The sequence below is a fragment of the Homarus americanus genome, unplaced genomic scaffold, assembly GCF_018991925.1.
Source record: "Homarus americanus isolate GMGI-L3 unplaced genomic scaffold, GMGI_Hamer_2.0 scaffold11022, whole genome shotgun sequence".
NCBI classification, from domain to species: domain Eukaryota; kingdom Metazoa; phylum Arthropoda; class Malacostraca; order Decapoda; family Nephropidae; genus Homarus; species Homarus americanus.
This window is the reverse complement of record NW_024737068.1, coordinates 7,874,719-7,895,286: the sequence shown is the minus strand read 5'-3', so window position 1 is coordinate 7,895,286 and position 20,568 is coordinate 7,874,719. Positions and strand designations below refer to the sequence as shown.

The window sequence follows — 20,568 nt, the reverse complement described above, 5'->3', positions numbered from 1 at the left end:
TGCTGGTGTATCAGTACAGCAGGAGTGATCACCTGCTGGTGTATCAGGGCTGAGCAGAGGATCACCTGCTGGTGTATCATTACAGCAGGAGGATCACCTGCTGGTAAAGGCCAGTACAGCAGGAGGGATCACCTGCTGGAAAAATAGTGTTAGTGAGGATCACCTGCTGGTGTTTCAGTACAGCAGGAGGATCACCTGCTGGTGTATCAGTACAGCAGGAGGATCACCTGCTGGTGTATCAGTACAGCAGGAGGATCACCTGCTGGTGTATCAGTACAGCAGGAGGATCACCTGCTGGTGTGTATCAACAGTACAGCAGGAGGATCACCTGCTGGTGTGATCAGTACAGCAGGAGGATCACCTGCTGGTGTATCATTAAGGCAGAAGGATCACCTGCTGGTGTAACAGCAGCAGGAGGATCACCTGCTGGTGTATCAGTACAGCAGGAGGATCACCTGCTGCTGTATCAGTATTTCAGCAGGGGGATCACCTGCTGGTGTATCAGTACAGCAGGAGGATCACCTGCTGGTGATCAGTACAGCAGGAGGATCACCTGCTGTTGTATCAGTACAGCAGAGTGATCACCTGCTGGTGTATCAGTACAGCAGGAGGATCACCTGCTGGTGTGTATCAAAGGCTGTTAAGTGAGTGATCACCTGCCAAAGGGGATCAGCAGGGATCACCTGCTGGTGTATCAGTACAGTGTGAGGATCACCTACAGGATCAGTACAGCAGGAGGATCACCTGCTGGTGTATCAGTACAGCAGGAGGATCACCTGCTGGTGGGGATCAGTACAGCAGGAGGATCACCTGCTGCTGTATCAGTACAGCAGGAGGATCACCTGCTGGTGTATCAGTGCACAGCAGGAGGATCACCCTGCTGCTGTATCAGTACAGCAGGGGATCACCTGCTGGTGGGGATCAGCAGCAGGAGGATCACCTGCTGCTGTATCAGTACAGCAGGAGACCCTGCTGGGTGTATCAGTACAGCAGGAGTGATCACCTGCTGCGTATCAGCACACCAGGAGGATCACCTGCTGGTGTATCAGTACAGCAGGAGGATCACCTGCTGGTGTATCAGTACAGCAGGAGGGATCACCTGCTGGGTGTATCAGTACAGCAGGAGGAACACCTGCTGGTGTATCAGTACAGCATGAGGATTAACTGCTGGTGGGATCAGTACAGCAGGGGATCACCTGCTGGTGATCAGCACAGCAGGAGGATCACCTGCTGGTGTATCAGTACAGCAGGGGATCACCTGCTGGTGTATCAGCACAGCAGGAGGATCACCTGCTGGTGTGTGGTCATCAGTACAGCAGGACGATCACCTGCTGGTGTTTCAGTACAGCAGAGGATCACCTGCTGGTGTATCAGCACAGCAGGAGGATCACCTGGGTTGGCGTATCAGTACAGCAGGAGGATCACCTGCTGGGTGTATCAGTAAGCAGGAGGATCACCCGCTGGTGTATCAGTACAGCAGGAGGATCACCTGCTGGTGTATCATGCTGTTAGTGAGGATTCACCTGCCGTTGCATCAGCACAGCAGGGATCACCTGCTGGTGTATCAGTACAGCAGGAGATCACCTGCTGGTGTATCAGCACAGCAGGAGGATCACCTGCTGGTGTATCAGTACAACAGGAGGATCACCTGCTGGTATTGTTGGCCAGCAGGAGGATCACCTGCTGGTGTATCAGTACAGCAGGAGATTCACCCGTTGGTGATCAGTACAGCAGGACGATCACCTGCTGGTGTTTCAGTACAGCAGGAGGATCACCCGCTGGTGTATCAAGTACAGCAGGAGGATCACCTGCTGGTGTGGTCAGCAGTAGAGTGACTACCTGCTGGTGTATCAGTACAGCAGGAGTGACTGCCTGCTGGTGTGGTCAGTGCTGCAGTGATCACTGCTGGTGTATCAGTACAGCAGTGATCACCTGCTGCTGGGAGTCAGTACAGCAGGGGATCACCTGCTGGTGGTATCTGTACAGCGTAGAGGATCACCTGCTGGTGTATCAGCAAGTATTGCAGAGGATCACCTGCTTGTGTATCAGTACAGCAGGAGGATCACCTGCTGGTGATCGCACAGCAGGAGGATCACCTGCTGGTGTATCAGTACAGCAGGAGGAGGATCACCTGCTGGTGTATCAGTACAGCAGGAGCATCACCTGCTGGTGTATCAGTACAGCACGAGGATCACCTGCTGGTGTATCAGTACAGCAGGAGTGATCACCTGCTGTGTATCAGTGGCCAGCAGGAGGATCACCTGCTGGTGTATCAGTACAGCGTGAGTGATCACCTGCTGGTGTATCAGTACAGCAGGAGGATCACCTGCTGGTGTGTATCAGTACAGCAGGAGTGATCACCTGCTAGATCAGTACAGCAGGAGGATCACCTGCTGCTGTATCAGTACAGCAGTAGGATCACCTGCTGGTGTATCAGTACAGCAGGAGGATCACCTGCTTTTATATCAGTACAGCAGGAGTGAGGATCACCTGCTGAGGTACCAGTACAGCAGGAGTCTCACCTGCTGGGTGTATCAGTACAGCATGAGGATCACCTGCTGGGGGACAGTACAGCAGTGGGGGACACCTGCTGGTGAATCAGTGGCCAGCAGTGAGGATCACCTGCTGGTGTGTGATCAGTACAGCAGGCATTCTCACCTGGTGATCAGTACAGCAGGAGGATCACCTGCTGTGTATCAGTACAGCAGGGGACTACCTGCTGGTGAATCAGGCACAGCAGGAGACCACCAAGCTGGTGTATCAGTACAGCAGGAGGATCACCTGCTTTTATATCATACAGCAGGATCACCTGCTGTGTATCAGTATAGCATGAGGATCACCTGCTGGTGACTATACAGCAGGAGGACTACCTGGGTTAGTGTATCAGTGCCAGCAGGGGAATCACCTGCTGGTATCATCAGTACAGCAGTGTGGATCACCTGCTGGTGTATCAGTACAGCAGGAGGATCACCTGCTGGTGTACCAGTACAGCAGGAGTCTCACCTGCTGGTGTATCAGTACAGCATGAGGATCACCTGCTGGTGTATCAGTACAGCAGGGGGATCACCTGCTGGTGAATCAGTACAGCAGGAGGATCACCTGCTGGTGTATCAGTACAGCAGGAGGATCACCTGCTGGTGTATCAGTACAGCAGGAGGATCACCTGCTGGTGTATCAGTACAGCAGGAGGATCACCTGCTGGTGTATCAGTACAGCAGGAGGATCACCTTCTGGTGTATTAGTACAGCAGGAGGATCACCTGCTGATGTATCAGTACAACAGGGGGATCACCTGCTGGTGTATCAGTACAGCAGGAGGATCACCTGCTGGTGTATCAGTACAGCAGGAGGACCACCTGCTGCTGTATCAGTACAGCAGGAGGACCACCTGCTGGTGAATCAGTACAGCAGGAGAATCACTTGCTTTTATATCAGTACAGCAGGAGGATTACCTGCTGCTGTATCAGTATAGCAGGAGAATTACTTGCTGGTGTATCAGTACAGCAGGAGAATCACTTGCTTTTATATCAGTACAGCAGGAGGATTACCTGCTGCTGTATCAGTACAGCAGGAGAATCACTTGCTGGTGAATCAGTACAGCAGGAGAATCACTTGCTTTTATATCAGTACAGCAGGAGGATTACCTGCTGCTGTATCAGTACAGCAGGAGAATCACTTGCGGGTGTATCAGTACAGCAGGAGGATCACCTGCTGGTGTATCAGTACAGCAGGAGGATCACCTGCTACTGCATCAGTACAGCAGGAGGATCACCTGCTGGTGTACCAGTACAGCAGGAGGATCACCTGCTGGTGTATCAGTACAGCATGAGGATCACCTGCTGGTGTATCAGTACAGCAGGAGGATCACCTTCTGGTGTATCATTACAGCAGGAGGATCACCTGCTGATGTATCAGTACAGCAGGAGGATCACCTGTTGGTGTATCAGTACAGCAGGAGGATCACCTGCTGGTGTATCAGTACAGCAGGAGGATCACCTTCTGGTGTATCATTACAGCAGGAGGATCACCTGCTGATGTATCAGTACAGCAGGAGGATCACCTGCTGGTGTATCAGTACAGCAGGAGGATCACCTGCTGGTGTATCAGTACAGCAGGAGGATCACCTGCTGGTGTATCAGTACAGCAGGAGGATCACCTGCTGGTGAATCAGTACAGCAGGAGAATCACTTGCTTTTATATCAGTACAGCAGGAGGATTACCTGCTGCTGTATCAGTATAGCAGGAGGATCACCTGCTGGTGTATCAGTACAGCATGAGGATCACCTGCTGGTGTATCAGTACAGCATGAGGATCACCTGCTGGTGTATCAGTACAGCATGAGGATCACCTGCTGGTGTATCAGTACAGCATGAGGATCACCTGCTGGTGTATGAGTACAGCAGGAGGATCACCTGCTGGTGTATCAGTACAGCAGGAGGATCACCTGCTGCTGTATCAGTACAGCAGGAGGATCACCTGCTGGTTTATCAGTACAGCAGGAGGATCACCTGCTGGTGTATCAGTACAGCAGGAGGATCACCTGCTGGTGAATCAGTACAGCAGGAGGATCACTTGCTTTTATATCAGTACAGCAGGAGGATTACCTACTGCTGTATCAGTACAGCAGGAGAATCACCTGCTGGTGAATCAGTACAGCAGGAGGATCACTTGCTTTTATATCAGTACAGCAGGAGGATCACCTGCTGGTGTATCAGTACAGCAGGAGGATCACCTGCTGGTGTATCAGTACAGCAGGAGGATCACCTGCTGGTGTATCAGTACAGCAGGAGATCACCTGCTGGTGCTATCAATACAGCAGGAGGATCACCTGCTGGTGAATCGAGCCTAGCAGGAGGATCACTTGCTTTTATATCAGTACAGCAGGAGGATCACCTGCTGCTGTATCAATACAACAGGAGGATCACCTGCTGGTGTATCGAAGCCACAGCAGGAGAGATCACCTGCTGGTGTATCGAAATACAACAGGAGGATCACCTGCTGGTGTATCCGCGAAAATGCAACAGGAGGATCACCTGCTGGTGTATCAATGCAGCAGGAGGGATTACCTACTGGTGAATCAGTACAACAGGAGGATCGCACTTTTATATTAGTACAGCAGGAGGATCACCTGCTCGTGTATCAGTACAGCATGAGGATCACCTGCTGGTGTATCAGTACAGCATATGAGATCACCTGCTGGTATCCAGTACAGCAGGAGGATCACCTGCTGGTGTATCCAGTACAGCATGAGGGATCACCTGCTGGTGTATCAGTACAGCATGAGGATCACCTGCTGGTGTATCAATTTGTAGGAGGATCACCTGCTGGTGTATCAGTACAGCAGGAGGATCCTGCTGGTGTATCAGTACAGCATGAGGATCACCTGCTGCTGTATCAGTACAGCAGGAGGATCACCTGCTGGTGTATCAGTACAGCAGGAGGATCACCTGCTGGTGTATCAGTACAGCAGGAGGATCACCTGCTGGTGTATCAGTACAGCATGAGGATCACCTGCTGGTGTATCAGTACAGCAGGAAGATCACCTGCTGGTGAATCAGTACAGCAGGAGAATCACTTGCTTTTATATCAGTACAGCAGGAGGATCACCTGCTGCTGTATCAGTATAGCAGGAGGATCACCTGCTGGTGTATCAGTACAGCAGGAGGATCACCTGCTGGTGTATCAGTACAGCAGGAGGATCACCTGCTGCTGTATCAGTATAGCAGGAGGATCACCTGCTGGTGTATCAGTACAGCAGGAGGATCACCTGCTGGTGTATCAGTACAGCAGGAGGATCACCTGCTGGTGTATCAATGCCAACAGGATGATCACCTGCTGGTGTATCAGTACAGCAGGAGGATCACCTGCTGGTGTATCAGTACAGCAGGAGGATCACCTGCTGGTGTATCAGTACAGCATGAGGATCACCTGCTGGTGTATCAGTACAGCAGGAAGATCACCTGCTGGTGAATCAGTACAGCAGGAGAATCACTTGCTTTCGGGTGTATCGAAGCCACAGCAGGGATCACCTGCTGGTATCAAGGAACAGCAGGAGGATCACCTGTTGGTGTATCAGTACAGCAGGAGGATCACCTGCTTTGGTGTATCAATCCTTATGTAGAGGAGGATCACCTGCTGGTGTATCAGTACAGCAGGAGGATCACCTGCTGGTGAATCAGTACAGCAGGAGGATCACCTGCTGCTGTATCAGTACAGCAGGAGGATCACCTGCTGGTGAATCAGTACAGCAGGAGGACCACCTGCTGGTGTATCAGTACAGCAGGAGGATCACCTGCTGGTGTATCAGTACAGCAGTAGGATCACCTTCTGGTGTATCAGTACAGCAGGAGGATCACCTGCTGGTGTATCAGTACAGCAGGAGGATCACCTGCTGCTGTATCAGTACAGCAGGAGGATCACCTGCTGGTGTATCAGTACAGCAGGAGGATCACCTGCTACTGTGTCAGTACAGTATGAGGATCACCTGCTGGTGTATCAGTACAGCAGGAGGATCACCTGCTGGTGTATCAGTACAGCAGGAGGATCACCTGCTGCTGTATCAGTACAGCAGGAGGATCACCTGCTGGTGTACCAGTACAGCAGGAGGATCACCTGCTGGTGAATCAGTACAGCAGGAGGATCATCTGCTTTTATATCAGTACAGCAGGAAGATCACCTGCTGGTGTATCAGTACAGCAGGAGGATCACCTGCTGGTGTATCAATGCAACAGGAGGATCACCTGCTGGTGTATCAGTATAGCACAGGAGGATCACCTGCTGGTGTATCAATGCAACAGGAGGATCACCTGCTGGTGAATCAGCCTTAGGAGGATCCTGCTGCTGTATCAACACGGCGGTGAATCAGTACAGCAGGAGGACCACCTGCTGGTGTATCGAACCAGCAGGAGGAGGATCACCTGCTGGTGTATCAATGTAGTAGGATCACCTTCTGGTGTATCAGTACAGCAGGAGGATCACCTGCTGGTGTATCAATGCAACGGAGGATCACCTGCTGCTGTATCAAGTCTGCAGCAGGAGGATCACCTGCCTGGTGTATCAGTACAGCAGGAGGATCACCTGCTACTGTGTCAGTACAGTATGAGGATCACCTGCTGGTGTATCAGTACAGCAGGAGGATCACCTGCTGGTGTATCAGTACAGCAGGAGGATCACCTGCTGCTGTATCAGTACAGCAGGAGGATCACCTGCTGGTGTACCAGTACAGCAGGAGGATCACCTGCTGGTGAATCAGTACAGCAGGAGGATCATCTGCTTTTATATCAGTACAGCAGGAAGATCACCTGCTGGTGTATCAGTACAGCAGGAGGATCACCTGCTGGTGTATCAGTACAGCAGGAGGATCACCTGCTGCTGTATCAGTACAGCAGGAGGATCACCTGCTGGTGAATCAGTACAGCAGGAGGACCACCTGCTGGTGTATCAGTACAGCAGGAGGATCACCTGCTGGTGTATCAGTACAGCAGGAGGACCACCTGCTGGTGTATCAGTACAGCAGGAGGATCACCTGCTGGTGTATCAGTACAGCAGGAGGATCACCTGCTGGTGTATCAGTACAGCAGGAGGATCACCTGCTACTGTATCAGTACAGCAGGAGGATCACCTGCTGGTGTATCAGTACAGCAGGAGGATCACCTGCTGGTGTATCAGTACAGCAGGAGGATCACCTGCTGGTGAATCAGTACAGCAGGAGGATCATCTGCTTTTATATCAGTACAGCAGGAGGATCACCTGTTGGTGTATCAGTACAGCAGGAGGATCACCTGCTGGTGTATCAGTACAGCAGGAGGATCACCTGCTACTGTATCAGTACAGCAGGAGGATCACCTGCTGGTGTATCAGTACAGCAGGAGTATCACCTGCTGGTGTATCAGTACAGCAGGAGGATCACCTGCTGGTGTATCAGTACAGCAGGAGGATCACCTGCTGGTGTATCAGTACAGCAGGAGGATCACCTGCTGGTGTATCATTACAGCAGGAGGATCACCTGCTGGTGTTTCAGTACAGCAGGAGGATCACCTGCTGGTGTATCAGTACAGCAGGAGGATCACCTGCTGGTGTATCAGTACAGCAGGAGGATCACCTGCTGGTGTTTCAGTACAGCAGGAGAATCACCTGCTGGTGTATCAGTACAGCAGGAGGATCACCTGCTGGTGTATCAGTACAGCAGGAGGATCACCTGCTGGTGTATCAGTACAGCAGGAGGATCACCTGCTGGTGTATCAGTACAGCAGGAGGACTTCACCCGTTGCCGTATCAGTACAGCAGAGTGATCACCTGCTGGTGTATCAGTACAGCAGGAGGATCACCTGCTGGTGTATCAGTACAGCAGGAGGACTACCTGCTGGTGTATCAGTACAGCAGGAGGATCACCTTCTGGTGTATCAGTACAGCAGGAGTGATCACCTTCTGGTGTATCAGTACAGCAGGAGGATCACCTGCTGGTGAATAGTACAGCAGGAGGATCACCTGCTGGTGGGGATCAGTACAGCAGGAGGATCACCTGCCGGTGTATCAGTACAGCAGAAGGACCACCTGCTGGTGTATCAGTACAGCAGGAGGATCACCTGCTGGTGTATCAGCACAGCAGGAGGATCACCTGCTGGTGTATCGTTCAGCAGAGGATCACCTGCTGGTGTATCAGTACAGCAGGAGGACCACCTGCTGGTGTGATCAGTACAGCAGGAGGACCACCTGCTGGTATCAGTACAGCAGGAGGATCACCTGCTGTGTATCAGTACAGCAGGAGGCTCACCTGCTGGTGTATCAGTACAGCAGGGAGGACCACCTGCTGGTGTATGAGTACAGCAGGAGGACCACCTGTTGGTGTATCAGTACAGCAGGAGGATCACCTGCTGGTGTGTCAGTACAGCAGGAGTGATCACCTGCTGGAGTATCAGTACAGCAGGAGTGGATCACCTGCTGGTGTATCAGTACAGCAGGAGTGATCACCTGTTGGTGTACCAGTACAGCAGGAGAATCACCTGCTGGTGTGGGCGAGTGGGCTGAAAGCAGGAGGATCACCTGTTGAGGGGAGTGAGTACAGCAGGAGGACTACCCTGCTGGAGTATCAGTACAGCAGGAGGATCACCAAGTGTTGGTGTGTAGCTCAGCAGCGCAGGAGGATCACCTGTTATGTATCAGTACAGCAGGAGGATCACCTGCTGGTGTATCAGCACAGCAGGAATACCTCACCTGCTGGTACCAGTACAGCAAGCAGGAGTGATCACCTGCTGGTGTTTCAGTACAGCAGGAGGATCACCTGCTGGTGTATCAGTACAGCAGGCGGATCACCTGCTGGTGGGACAGTACAGCAGGAGGATCACCTGAAAACAGTACAGCAGGAGGAGCACCTGTTGGTAGACAGTACAGCAGGAGAATCACCTGCTGGTGAGTGAGCACAGCAGGAGGATCACCTGCTGGTGTATGAGTACAGCAGGAGGATCACCTGCTGGTATCAGTACAGCAGGAGAATCACCTGCTGCTGGTGTGTATTAGTACAGCAGGAGGATCACCTGTTGGTGTATCAGTACAGTGTGAGAATCACCTGCTGGTGTATCAGTACAGCAGGAGGATCACCTGCTGGAGTATCAAGTACAGCAGGAGAATCACCTGCTGGTGTATTAGTACAGCAGGAGGATCACCTGCTGGTGTATTAGTACAGCAGGAGGATCACCTGCTGGAGTATCAGTACAGCAGGAGGATCACCTGCTGGTGTATGAGTACAGCAGGAGGATCACCTGCTGGTGTATCAGTACAGCAGGAGAATCACCTGCTGGTGTATTAGTACAGCAGGAGGATCACCTGCTGGTGTATCAGTACAGCAGGAGGACCACCTGCTGGTGTATTAGTATTAGCAGGAGGATCACCTGCTGGTGTATCAGGCCAGCAGGTCGAAGTACTCGTATTTTATTTAAGTTTTGAAAAATATAAAACATTTCGTTGAAATTGTTTCTCCTCTCACCTTTCCTTCTCTGTTTCCAATCTACATGTACTACTATTTCTTTTATTTGTTTTTTGCTTCCCCTTTTTTCATACCTCATTCTCTTCCCCTTTCGCTCCCCTCACCCTCCCTTTACCACATGGCAACACACCTACAATAACAGGTCTTTCCCTTTTCCTCCTCCCTCCTCTTCTCCCCTCATCGCGGAGCAACGCACCCAGAATAAGTTCTTCCTCCTCCACTCCCCTTACCTCACCCCCCCTCTTCACCACGGTAACAAACCTCCCACAATAACGAGTCCTCCCCTTTTTGTTCCCCCTCACCTGATCACAACACGGCATCCATATCAGATCTTGAAGCAAAACTGACGTTGACTGAGTACTGTCACTGTTCTGAGCCAGGTTAGGTAAGATTAGGTTAGACTGAGAACGGCACCTTGTATACCTCAACTTCCATCGTAGCTTGAGTTAGAGGCGGTAAGTGAAGGGTGAGTTATGCCTCCTGTAACAGTCGTCACCCTCACATACTGCCAACAAAAGTCAACATTACTCACACGCACAACAACATAACTTATCCTTATTACCTGTGTATTGAGTAAAAACTTCACTTGGACTAAATTAATCTTGTCACTTTAGATAATGCAATGTAACATTAGGGAAAGTATTGTAATTCACGATAATGTAGTTGGATTCTGGACAGGTTAGTGTAACGCTGGATAATGTTGTGTGATTTGACACATTAAACGGAACAACGAAATGGCATCAAATGGTTGATCCCTAGACATTCCATGTTATATGTTATTAACCTCTTCCCCAAAAGAACATGAGAAATCTTTCAATTAGAGAACATGAGGATTCCTTCACCTCGAGAACATGGGGACTCCTTCATCTGGAGAACATGAGGACTCTCACCTAGAGAACATGGGGACACCTTCACCTAGAGAACATGAGGACTCCTTCACCTAGAGAATGAGAACTCCTTCACCTAGAGAACATGAGGATTCCTTCATCTAGAGAACGTGAGGACTCCTTCACCCAGAGAATGAGAACTCCTTCATGATGAGGATGTGGATGAGGAACAAAGAAGACCTGTGAATATTTCTAAAGGATGAAAAAGTGTTAATAGTTAATGAGGCGCTGATTGACACCATGAAGGAGACGGTAAGAACAATAAAGGTTCTTACACAAGACGAGGCACTAATTTGTGATCTGTATATCCATAAAAGGTTTCTTTTGAAGATGAGAAGATCAGACAACATCCAGCTGGTTGTATCGTCGTCTTCAGGGACGAACTTGAGAAGATGACTCAAGTCGATACACCATAAAAGAGAGACGATTACACCCTTGAGGCGCATTACATACTGTCGAGTGACTTCTAGACTTTACTCCATTAAGCATTGCCTGAGAGCTCGACCCTGAAATTCGTCCCCGAGGACTTGAACAACTTTTCCATAGATTCTCAGTGACTCAAGTATTGTCTGACCTTCACACCACACTCAGACTAACACACCCACAATGGTGTTCCTGAGACCTTCACACCACACCTCAGACTAACACACCCACAATGATGTTCACTAAGACCTTCACACCACACTCAGACTAACACACCCACAATGGTGTTCACTAAGCCTTCACACCACACTCAGACTAACACACCCACAATGGTGTTCCCTAAGACCTTCGTGTTACACCCAGACTAACACACCCACAATGGTGTTCCCTAAGACCTTCGTGTCACACCCAGACTAACACACCCACATTCTGGAGTCATCTTGTGCTGGTGACTCCAACTTAAGAGATTCACAAACAGATCGTCTGGAAAACGTCCTTCCTTATGAATAATTGTGAGTCATTCAGTAGTTGATATCCATGAAGGAAATTCATAATTTATTAGAATATTATTGATTGCCCGAGTCTGGCCAGTGATGGATATTGGCACGTGTCTCTGTCTCATTCAAATTATATCTCTTTTTCTCTCTCACTTTCCCTGTCTCTTTCTTTTTCTTCCCACTACCACCACCACCACAACCACCACTACCACCACCACAACCATCACACTCGTGCTTTTTCTTCTATTTCTCGCTTATTCTTCGTCTTCCCTTTTTATCTTTTTAAATCCTCTTCATTGTTCTTGTCATACGCCGCCTTTAACCTGTCCCTGTTCTGCCCCTGTCCTGTTCCTTTTATCATATGAGTGCCCTGCCTCCATCCTGTTAGTGATCCGCTCCTATCCTGTACCTTCCCCACCCATATCCTGTTAGAACCCCGCCCCTATCCTGTCCATCACATGTTTTGGTTCTTTCCTCTTTTCCCTCAACCTTTTTTTGCTTCATCTGTGTCTTGCTTCACCCCTACCTTCCTCACACGTGCCTTGCTTCATCCATGCCTTACCTCATCCATACCTTGCCTCATTTATGTCTTGCCTTAACTGTATCTTTCTTCATCCATACATTGCCCCATCCATGTCTTGCCTCCTCCATGTCTTGACTCATCCATACCTTGCTTCATCCATGCCTTGCCTCACCCATGTTTTCATCGTTCAAGCATAAAGTTTACTGTTTCTCCTTGCATCATTCATTCCTGTCTTTCCCTCCTCCTCCTCCTCCTCCTCTTCTTCCTCTGCCTTCTCCTCTTCCTGTCCTTCCTACACTTCCTCCTCCTCCTCCTCCTCCTTACACTAGTCATCATCATTTGACATTCACAAGTTCTCGCTCTTTTCATGCAAATATTCTGGAAGTCGGTCGAGTGAGAACTGCCACCTGTGTCAAGTTTGTGTTTCATCTTCCTCCTTCTGTCTTCTTCTGCTTCTACTCCTCATTCTGTTCTTTCTCCTCCTCCTCCTAGTCCATCTTCTCTTCCTCATTCTACTTATTTTCTTCCCCTTCTCCTTTTCGTCTTTTTTTCATTTTCTTCTTCCTTCTTCCTCTTCTCTTCCTTCTCCTTCTTCTTTTCCTCCTTCTCCTTCTTTTTTCCTCCTTCTTCTCGTCTAACCTCTTCTCTTCCTCCTTCTCCATTCCTTCCTCATTCTCTTTTCTCTTCTGTAACTCATTTTTTTTATCGCTTCCTGTCATGGTTCAACTATATATGTCAACACGTCTTAATACAAGGTGTGCATTGTAGGTTTTCCTCACCTCACATACGTCTCATCACCTCACAGCTCCACTAGTACACATACCTGGTGGCCCCGACATGTACGTCAAGAGCGGCAGTACAGTGACCATCAAGTGCATCATCTCTGCTGCCCTCATCCAACCCGAGTATATCTTCTGGTACCAGGTGAGTGTAGTAGTGTACCAGGTGAGTGTAGTAGTGTACCAGGTGAGTGTTGTAGTGTACCAGGTGAGTGTAATAGTGTACCAGGAGTGTAGTAGTGTACCAGGTGAGTGTAGTAGTGTACCAGGTGAGTGTAGTAGTGTACCAGGTGAGTGTTGTAGTGTACCAGGTGAGTGTAGTAGTGTACCAGGTGAGTGTTGTAGTGTACCAGGTGAGTGTAGTAGTGTACCAGGTGAGTGTGTAGTAGTGTACCAGGTGAGTGTTGTAGTGTACCAGGTGAGTGTAGTAGTGTACCAGGTGAGTGTAGTAGTGTACCAGGTGAGTGTTGTAGTGTACCAGGTGAGTGTTGTAGTGTACCAGGTGAGTGTTGTAGTGTACCAGGTGAGTGTAATATGTACCAGGTGAGGTAGTAGTGTACCAGGTGAGTGTAGTAGTGTGACCAGGTGAGTGTAGTAGTGTACCAGGTGAGTGTTGTAGTGTACCAGGTGAGTGTAGTAGTGTACCAGGTGAGTGTTGTAGTGTACCAGGTGAGTGTAGTAGTGTACCAGGTGAGTGTAGTAGTGTACCAGGTGAGTGTTGTAGTGTACCAGGTGAGTGTAATAGTGTACCAGGTGAGTGTTGTAGTGTACCAGGTGAGTGTTGTAGTGTACCAGGTGAGTGTTGTAGTGTACCAGGTGAGTGTTGTAGTGTACCAGGTGAGTGTTGTAGTGTACCAGGTGAGTGTAGTAGTGTACCAGGTGAGTGTTAGTAAACAGGTGAGTGTAGTAGTGTACCAGGTGAGTGTAGTAGTGTACCAGGAGTGTTGTAGTGTACCAGGTGAGGTAGTGTACCAGGTGAGTGTTGTAGTGTACCAGGTGAGTGGTAGTGTACCAGGTGAGTGTAGTAGTGTACCAGGTGAGTGTTGTAGTGTACCAGGTGAGTGTAGTAGTGTACCAGGTGAGTGTTGTAGTGTACTAGGTGAGTGTTGTAGTGTACCAGGTGAGTGTAATAGTGTACCAGGTGAGTGTTGTAGTGTGTACCAGGTGAGTGTTGTAGTGTACCAGGTGAGTGTTGTAGTGTACCAGGTGAGTGTTGTAGTGTACCAGGTGAGTGTTGTAGTGTACCAGGTGAGTGTTAGAAACAGTGAGTGTTGAGGTACCAGGTGAGTAAGAGTGTACCAGGTGAGTGTTGTAGTGTACCAGGTGAGTGTTGTAGTGTACCAGGTGAGTGTTGTAGTGTACCAGGTGAGTGTTGTAGTGTACCAGGTGAGTGTTGTAGTAGTGTACCAGGTGAGTGTGTAGTGTACCAGGTGAGTGTAATAGTGTACCAGGTGAGTGTAGTAGTGTACCAGGTGAGTGTAATAGTGTACCAGGTGAGTGTAATAGTGTACCAGGTGAGTGTTGTAGTGTACCAGGTGAGTGTTGTAGTGTACCAGGTGAGTGTAATAGTAGTGTACCAAGTCTGTAGATAATGATAAGATGATGGTAACAATACCTGTATATAACATAGGACTCTCAGCTCTTAAGACTCTAGTGATATATATCGTTCTTATTCCTTGGTGTCTATTTTATTCAATGGGGAAATGGCGAACTATATTAGTGTTTTGTTTTTCTTATGTATTATATATTTCGCCATTACCACATTGAATAAAATAGACACTGAGGAATGAGGACAATATATTATGATGTAAAATGAGTTGTTTCTTTGTAAAATATTGAAGAAATATAATCGAACACACAGATGACCACTAGTGAAAACATGTCACTTATGGTCTTGTCGAGAGGGAAAAATGACTCTTGTTTCCACCAATAAATTCTCCTCCTGTGTCAGTTTGTGCTTCGTAATGTTAAAACTTAATGGAACTGTCCCATATAAATCGCCATAAATCGACCTGAAGTTGTGAAACTTTTAAGTAACACCATATATACGTCACAACTGTGCGACTTGACATTGTCTTCTTGTTATCTTGTTTCCTGTGAAGAAGAAGACTTGTAGTGTAAAGATAACTAGTCGTTGAGTTATTACTTACTGTTGTCTTAATGTTTTGTGGTGATTTAACAGCTAGGATCTTTAAGTACCGTTTACCTGGTCGTAGATAACACACATGATATGAAGAATGTAACGTTCTTGTTATTTTTTAGTTTAGATTTATAAGTTGAGGAGATGATGAAACGAAATACACAAATAGGTTTAGTATAAGTCGTCAGCATTGTTATAGTTTCCCTGGGTATGCTCTCTCTCTCTCTCTCTCTCTCTCTCTCTCTCTCTCTCTCTCTCTCTCTCTCAACAAGCTCCTTCACTATACAGTTTCTCTCATCAGGGCAAGGAGCGAGTGGTGGAGGACGATCTGTCAGGAAGAGGACGTCGGGTCTTCTTGGAGCGAGTCTCGGAGGACACGACCGTAGGAACTCTGCTCATCCCTACAGCCTCCCCGAGGGACCAGGGAGCCTACAGCTGCGCCCCCGCCAGTCTCCCCAACGGCTCTGTTACGCTACATGTTCTTAATGGTCAGTAATGTTTACATGTGTGATCCCCAGTTATTAATCTCCATACGATGATTCTTGTGTCTTTGATGTTTAGTTCATTGAATAAAAACCGATATCATTGAGATTTTATTTTCATAATAAAGATGAACACTGTAATGGTTTCGGTTCTGCTGTGGATATATTTATATAGTTGCCAACGACACTGACTACCTCACTCACCCGACTGTCAGTGTACTCAGCTGTTGTTATGTTTTATGACTGTGGCACTTATCTCTCTGTCAAGGGGTCATGATTACCTTTGATACACTTATATTTCTCTCTCTATCTCTCAGGGGTCATATTCTCCCCACACACACATTATCTCAGGGGGTAAAGGTTGTGGAAATTAAGAATAAATAGTACTAATTAAAAGAAAATTAATTCACGCTTATCAAATTTTAAGTTTTTGTTTTGTTGAATCTTGTGCCATGAAGTAGCCGGTGAAGGGAGGAGAGAACATTACTGATATTGTTGTCATGTCTACTGTACCTCTTACCACGAAGGACAGAGTGTGGTGAGTAAACAGACCACCAACACTCAGGGTGCACCAACACTCAGGGTGCACCAACACTCAGGGTGCACCAACACTCAGGGTGCACCAACACTCAGGGTGCACCAACACTCAGGGTGCACCATCACTCAGGGTGCACCAACACTGAGGGTGCACCAACACTCAGGGTGCACCATCACTCAGGGTGCACCATCACTCATAACTCTTAAATAAGTCGTTGTTATTTTCCCCCAAATCATTAATTGTTCCATTATTGTTTTGATAATTCTTGTATAAAAATGGCGTATTGATTCATTCATTATACCAAGTGATACTAAATGACAATGTGAACGAAATGAATCACTTTCAGGTCATTTATATATATATATATATATATATATATATATATATATATATATATATATATATATATATATATATATATATATAAATGTTTTTGATAACATTTCCACGTGAGCCATGGATTAGTTTGTTTGCTTATTTTTTTTTCATTAATAGTGTTGTTGACCCACGCGTGTTGTACAATAACGCAGATTACATTTATTAAGGCTTTATTTCACATTGGAATTTTACGTTATGACAATTTATTTCACGTTATTGAAATGTATGATCATTTATTATTCACAGTGACTAAGTTACCTGAGTGTGGTGGCGGTCACATGCCTTTGTATAATTTTGTTTTCAACTGTGTGACGGACCAGGGTAGTATACCTGACATTGTGTCCTCTGAAGCACAATATAAATGATAAATGATTTGTATTCAATTTACTCTTTCTGAATATACCATTGATAAGAAAGACAAAGGAATATAGTTTAATTGTGGAACATGAAGGGAGTGTGTTTAAAGGGCTCTGAGATGTACAGTATGTGAAGAGGCAAACGTCAGGAGGCAGGGAGGTATACATATACTACTTAGCTTTGTAAGTAAACATTAAGTATATCCACAGTATACCTCGAGAATGAAAACACTACACTCACCATGTACTCTCTCCATAAGGTATCTAACAATTTTGTGTTAGACAATTTGACAGAACGGACGAAAGATTTTAACAAACCTACCGAGACAACAGGTTAGGTTAGGTTAGGTATATACAGTCCCCATGACCCGTTCATTAGCTGTTGCCGTTTAATGGTCAGAATACTGAATAAAAAATGCACCATGACAGCATGACTGGAGAATGAACAAAAAATATATATATATAAACTCTCTTCTCATGTTATGACCAAGATGAACATACAAGCTGGGATGAGTATGACCTTAACCCTCTGACCCTATTGGAGCGTACAGTAGTTAGTGAAGTACACTGTAGAAGGCATGTGTCATCACGGTTTTTTCCTCCTTGAGAGCGCTATTATCTCTGAGCTGATGAGAATCTCCTGCCAAGTTTTGCAATTAATTACTTTTGATTTAACACAGAGGAAAGTTTGTGCCGAGTTGAGTGTTTCCTCATCCATCCATATCTCTCCTCATCTATGTACAAGGGGTGAGATTTTTGTCGTATTCTCATATATATTTAGTATAACATCAACCTTCATCGTCCCGATACCTCCAGGTAATTAGTGTATATATTGTATATGTTTTGTTGTTGTTGTTGGATGTGTCTGTATCTCAGTGCTGTCTATGTGTCTCAGAGTTGTGTATGTGTAGGTGTGTGTATTTGTGTGTATGTGGTATGTGTGTGTCCCAGAGCTGTGTGTGTAGGTGTGTGTACTGTATTTGTGTGTCTGGGTTCTGTGTTCTCTGTGTACCCAAGACAAGGTGTGGGTGTATGTGACTGTGTTTTAGACCTGTGTGTATCAGTGTGTCTTGAGGCTGTGTTTGTTTGTATGTCTATGTACTGTACCTCAGTTAAAATTACATAAGATGTATAATTATGTCGTATGTGTATATATTTCTGTTCCTCAAATTTCTCTGTGTGTGTGTGTGTGTGTGTGTGTGTGTGTGTGTGTGTGTGTGTGTGTGTTGTGTGTGTGTGAAGTAGTTAACACTAAGCTATCTTTCCCTGCAGGAGAACACCCGGCAGCAATGTACCACGGGGGCGGAGGACACACCCGGCCAGTGACCTCTACTGTGGTGGTGTGGTGCCTGATGGTATGGTGGCTGCTGGGTGGTGTGGCAGGACCTCTCCACCCTCACCTACCGCTGCTCACCTGATCCAACCGCCGGGGTCCCCACTCACCTGCACCACCACCTTAACCTCCTGAAGGGCGGCTCAAGCCAGTGGTGAAACTCGTGATAATGGTGACATATGAGTGACGAGTTCAGTATATATTTTATAGAAACAAAATTATTATATAACTGGTTGGTTAAATGTAGTGAAGAAAATATATAACTCTTGTTGAAATGTGTGATCCTTCGCCAGTGTGAGCATTGTTGAAATATGTGACCCTTTGCCAGTGTGAGCACATTCAACCATGTTGGTGAACAGGGTCGATGTTACATGTCCACACTCATGATAAACTTATTTATTGAATATATTTTGTATATTGACCAGAGGTGGAGTGACGCACCAGGACATACGAGCTCGTAGTGGGTAGTGTGGTGGTCCTGTTGTAGATGCTCACATTTTTTACGCTGTATTGGACGATGTGATAAGTTGACCAGTGAAAAGTTATTGGCACTCTAGACAAGAGGGAGACGGTGGAAGAGAGAGAGACAGGGGAAAAGAGAAAGAGAAACAGGGGGAGAGATAGAGGAAGAGAGGAAGACAGAGAGAGAGAGAGATAATGATGATAGCGTGTGGAGGTAGACCAGTGGCAGTAAACAATTTTAGTTACTGTGGAAGGCCAGTGACGAGGAGTGTCATCCCCGTGTTACAGTGTTCACCAGTCATGTTACTTGTGTTTTGTGATCCTTCATGATTATACTGCGCCATCGCCATCATTATCATCGCCATCCTTGTCATCATCATCATCATCATCATCATAATCATCATCATCAACGACATCATCATCATCATCATCATCATCATCATTATCTTTAATCTTATTGTCAAAAATTATTGTTATAATTCTCTAGGAAAATTAAATTGTTTTGTTTTATATTTAATGAATCATTCTAATTTACACTGGTGTCATTCTACATTATAGTAATGATGTTTCACCATAAATAATAATACTATTTTACACTTGAACATTAGCTGCGTAAGTGGCTGTACATTCCCATTCTGTCACTGACTTACCAACTGACGGATAATTTTTTTTGTTTCTCTTTGATAGGCTTCAATAACCTACCAAATCCACTGATTATGACTGTCCTTAAATATAAAAGTGAGTTCATGTAATCTGAACTTAAGTGTGTCAATTGAATACGTGAGTTTGGTAATGTCACTTACTTACTCACTACCATTGACGGAGAAGAGCTATTGAGGAAACCAAGAGGGTCTTCTCCTTAATCTTGACACAATTTTCACTCTATATGTCAACACTCACAAGGCTCTATAACACACTCTCACACGGCTCTATAACACACTCTCACATGGGTCTATAACACACTCACACGGGACTATAACACACCTCACACGGCTCTATACACACACAGGCTCTATAACACACTCACACGGCTCTATAACACACTCTCACGGGTCTATAACACACTCACACGGCTCTATAACACACTCTCATGGGTCTATAACACACTCTCACATGGGTCTATAACACCCCACACGGCTCTATAACACACTCTCACACGGCTCTATAACACACTCTCACATGGGTCTATAACACACTCACACGGGACTATAACACACTCTCACACGGCTCTATAACACACCTACAAGGCTCTATAACACACACTCACACGGCTCTATAACACACTCTCACATGGGTCTATAACACACTCACACGCTCTATAACACACTCTCACACGGCTCTATAACACACTCTCACACGGCTCTATAACACCCACAAGGCTCTATAACACACTCTCACATGGGTCTATAACACACTCACAAGGCTCTATAACACACACCACACGGCTCTATAACACACTCACAGGGACTATAACACACTCTCACACGGCTCTATAACACACTACAAGGCTCTTACACACTCTCACATGGGTCTATAACACACTCACACGGGACTATAACACACAATCACACGGCTCTATAACACACCACATGGGTCTATAACACACTCACACGGCTCTATAACACACTCTCACATGGGTCTATAACACACTCACACGGGACTATAACACACTCTCACACGGCTCTATAACACACTCACACGGCCTATAACACACTCACAGGCTCTTATAACACACTCTCACATGGGTCTATAACACACTCACAGGCTCTATAACACACTCACACGGCTC

The 20,568-nt window shown here is 46.9% G+C and overlaps 1 protein-coding gene across 1 annotated transcript in view; it reads left to right on the top strand.

The window, feature by feature from the left end:
• Positions 1 to 19,197, top strand: part of LOC121872933 — a 143,994-nt gene extending 124,797 nt beyond the window's left edge. Inside the window, exons 5-7 of the mRNA XM_042376067.1 lie at positions 13,117 to 13,235; positions 15,532 to 15,718; positions 18,257 to 19,197. Of these exons, the coding sequence (XP_042232001.1) occupies positions 13,117 to 13,235; positions 15,532 to 15,718; positions 18,257 to 18,402 (452 nt within the window). The 3' untranslated portion in view covers positions 18,403 to 19,197. The remainder of the gene's footprint in view (positions 1 to 13,116; positions 13,236 to 15,531; positions 15,719 to 18,256) is intronic.
• Positions 19,198 to 20,568: the final 1,371 nt, after the last annotated feature.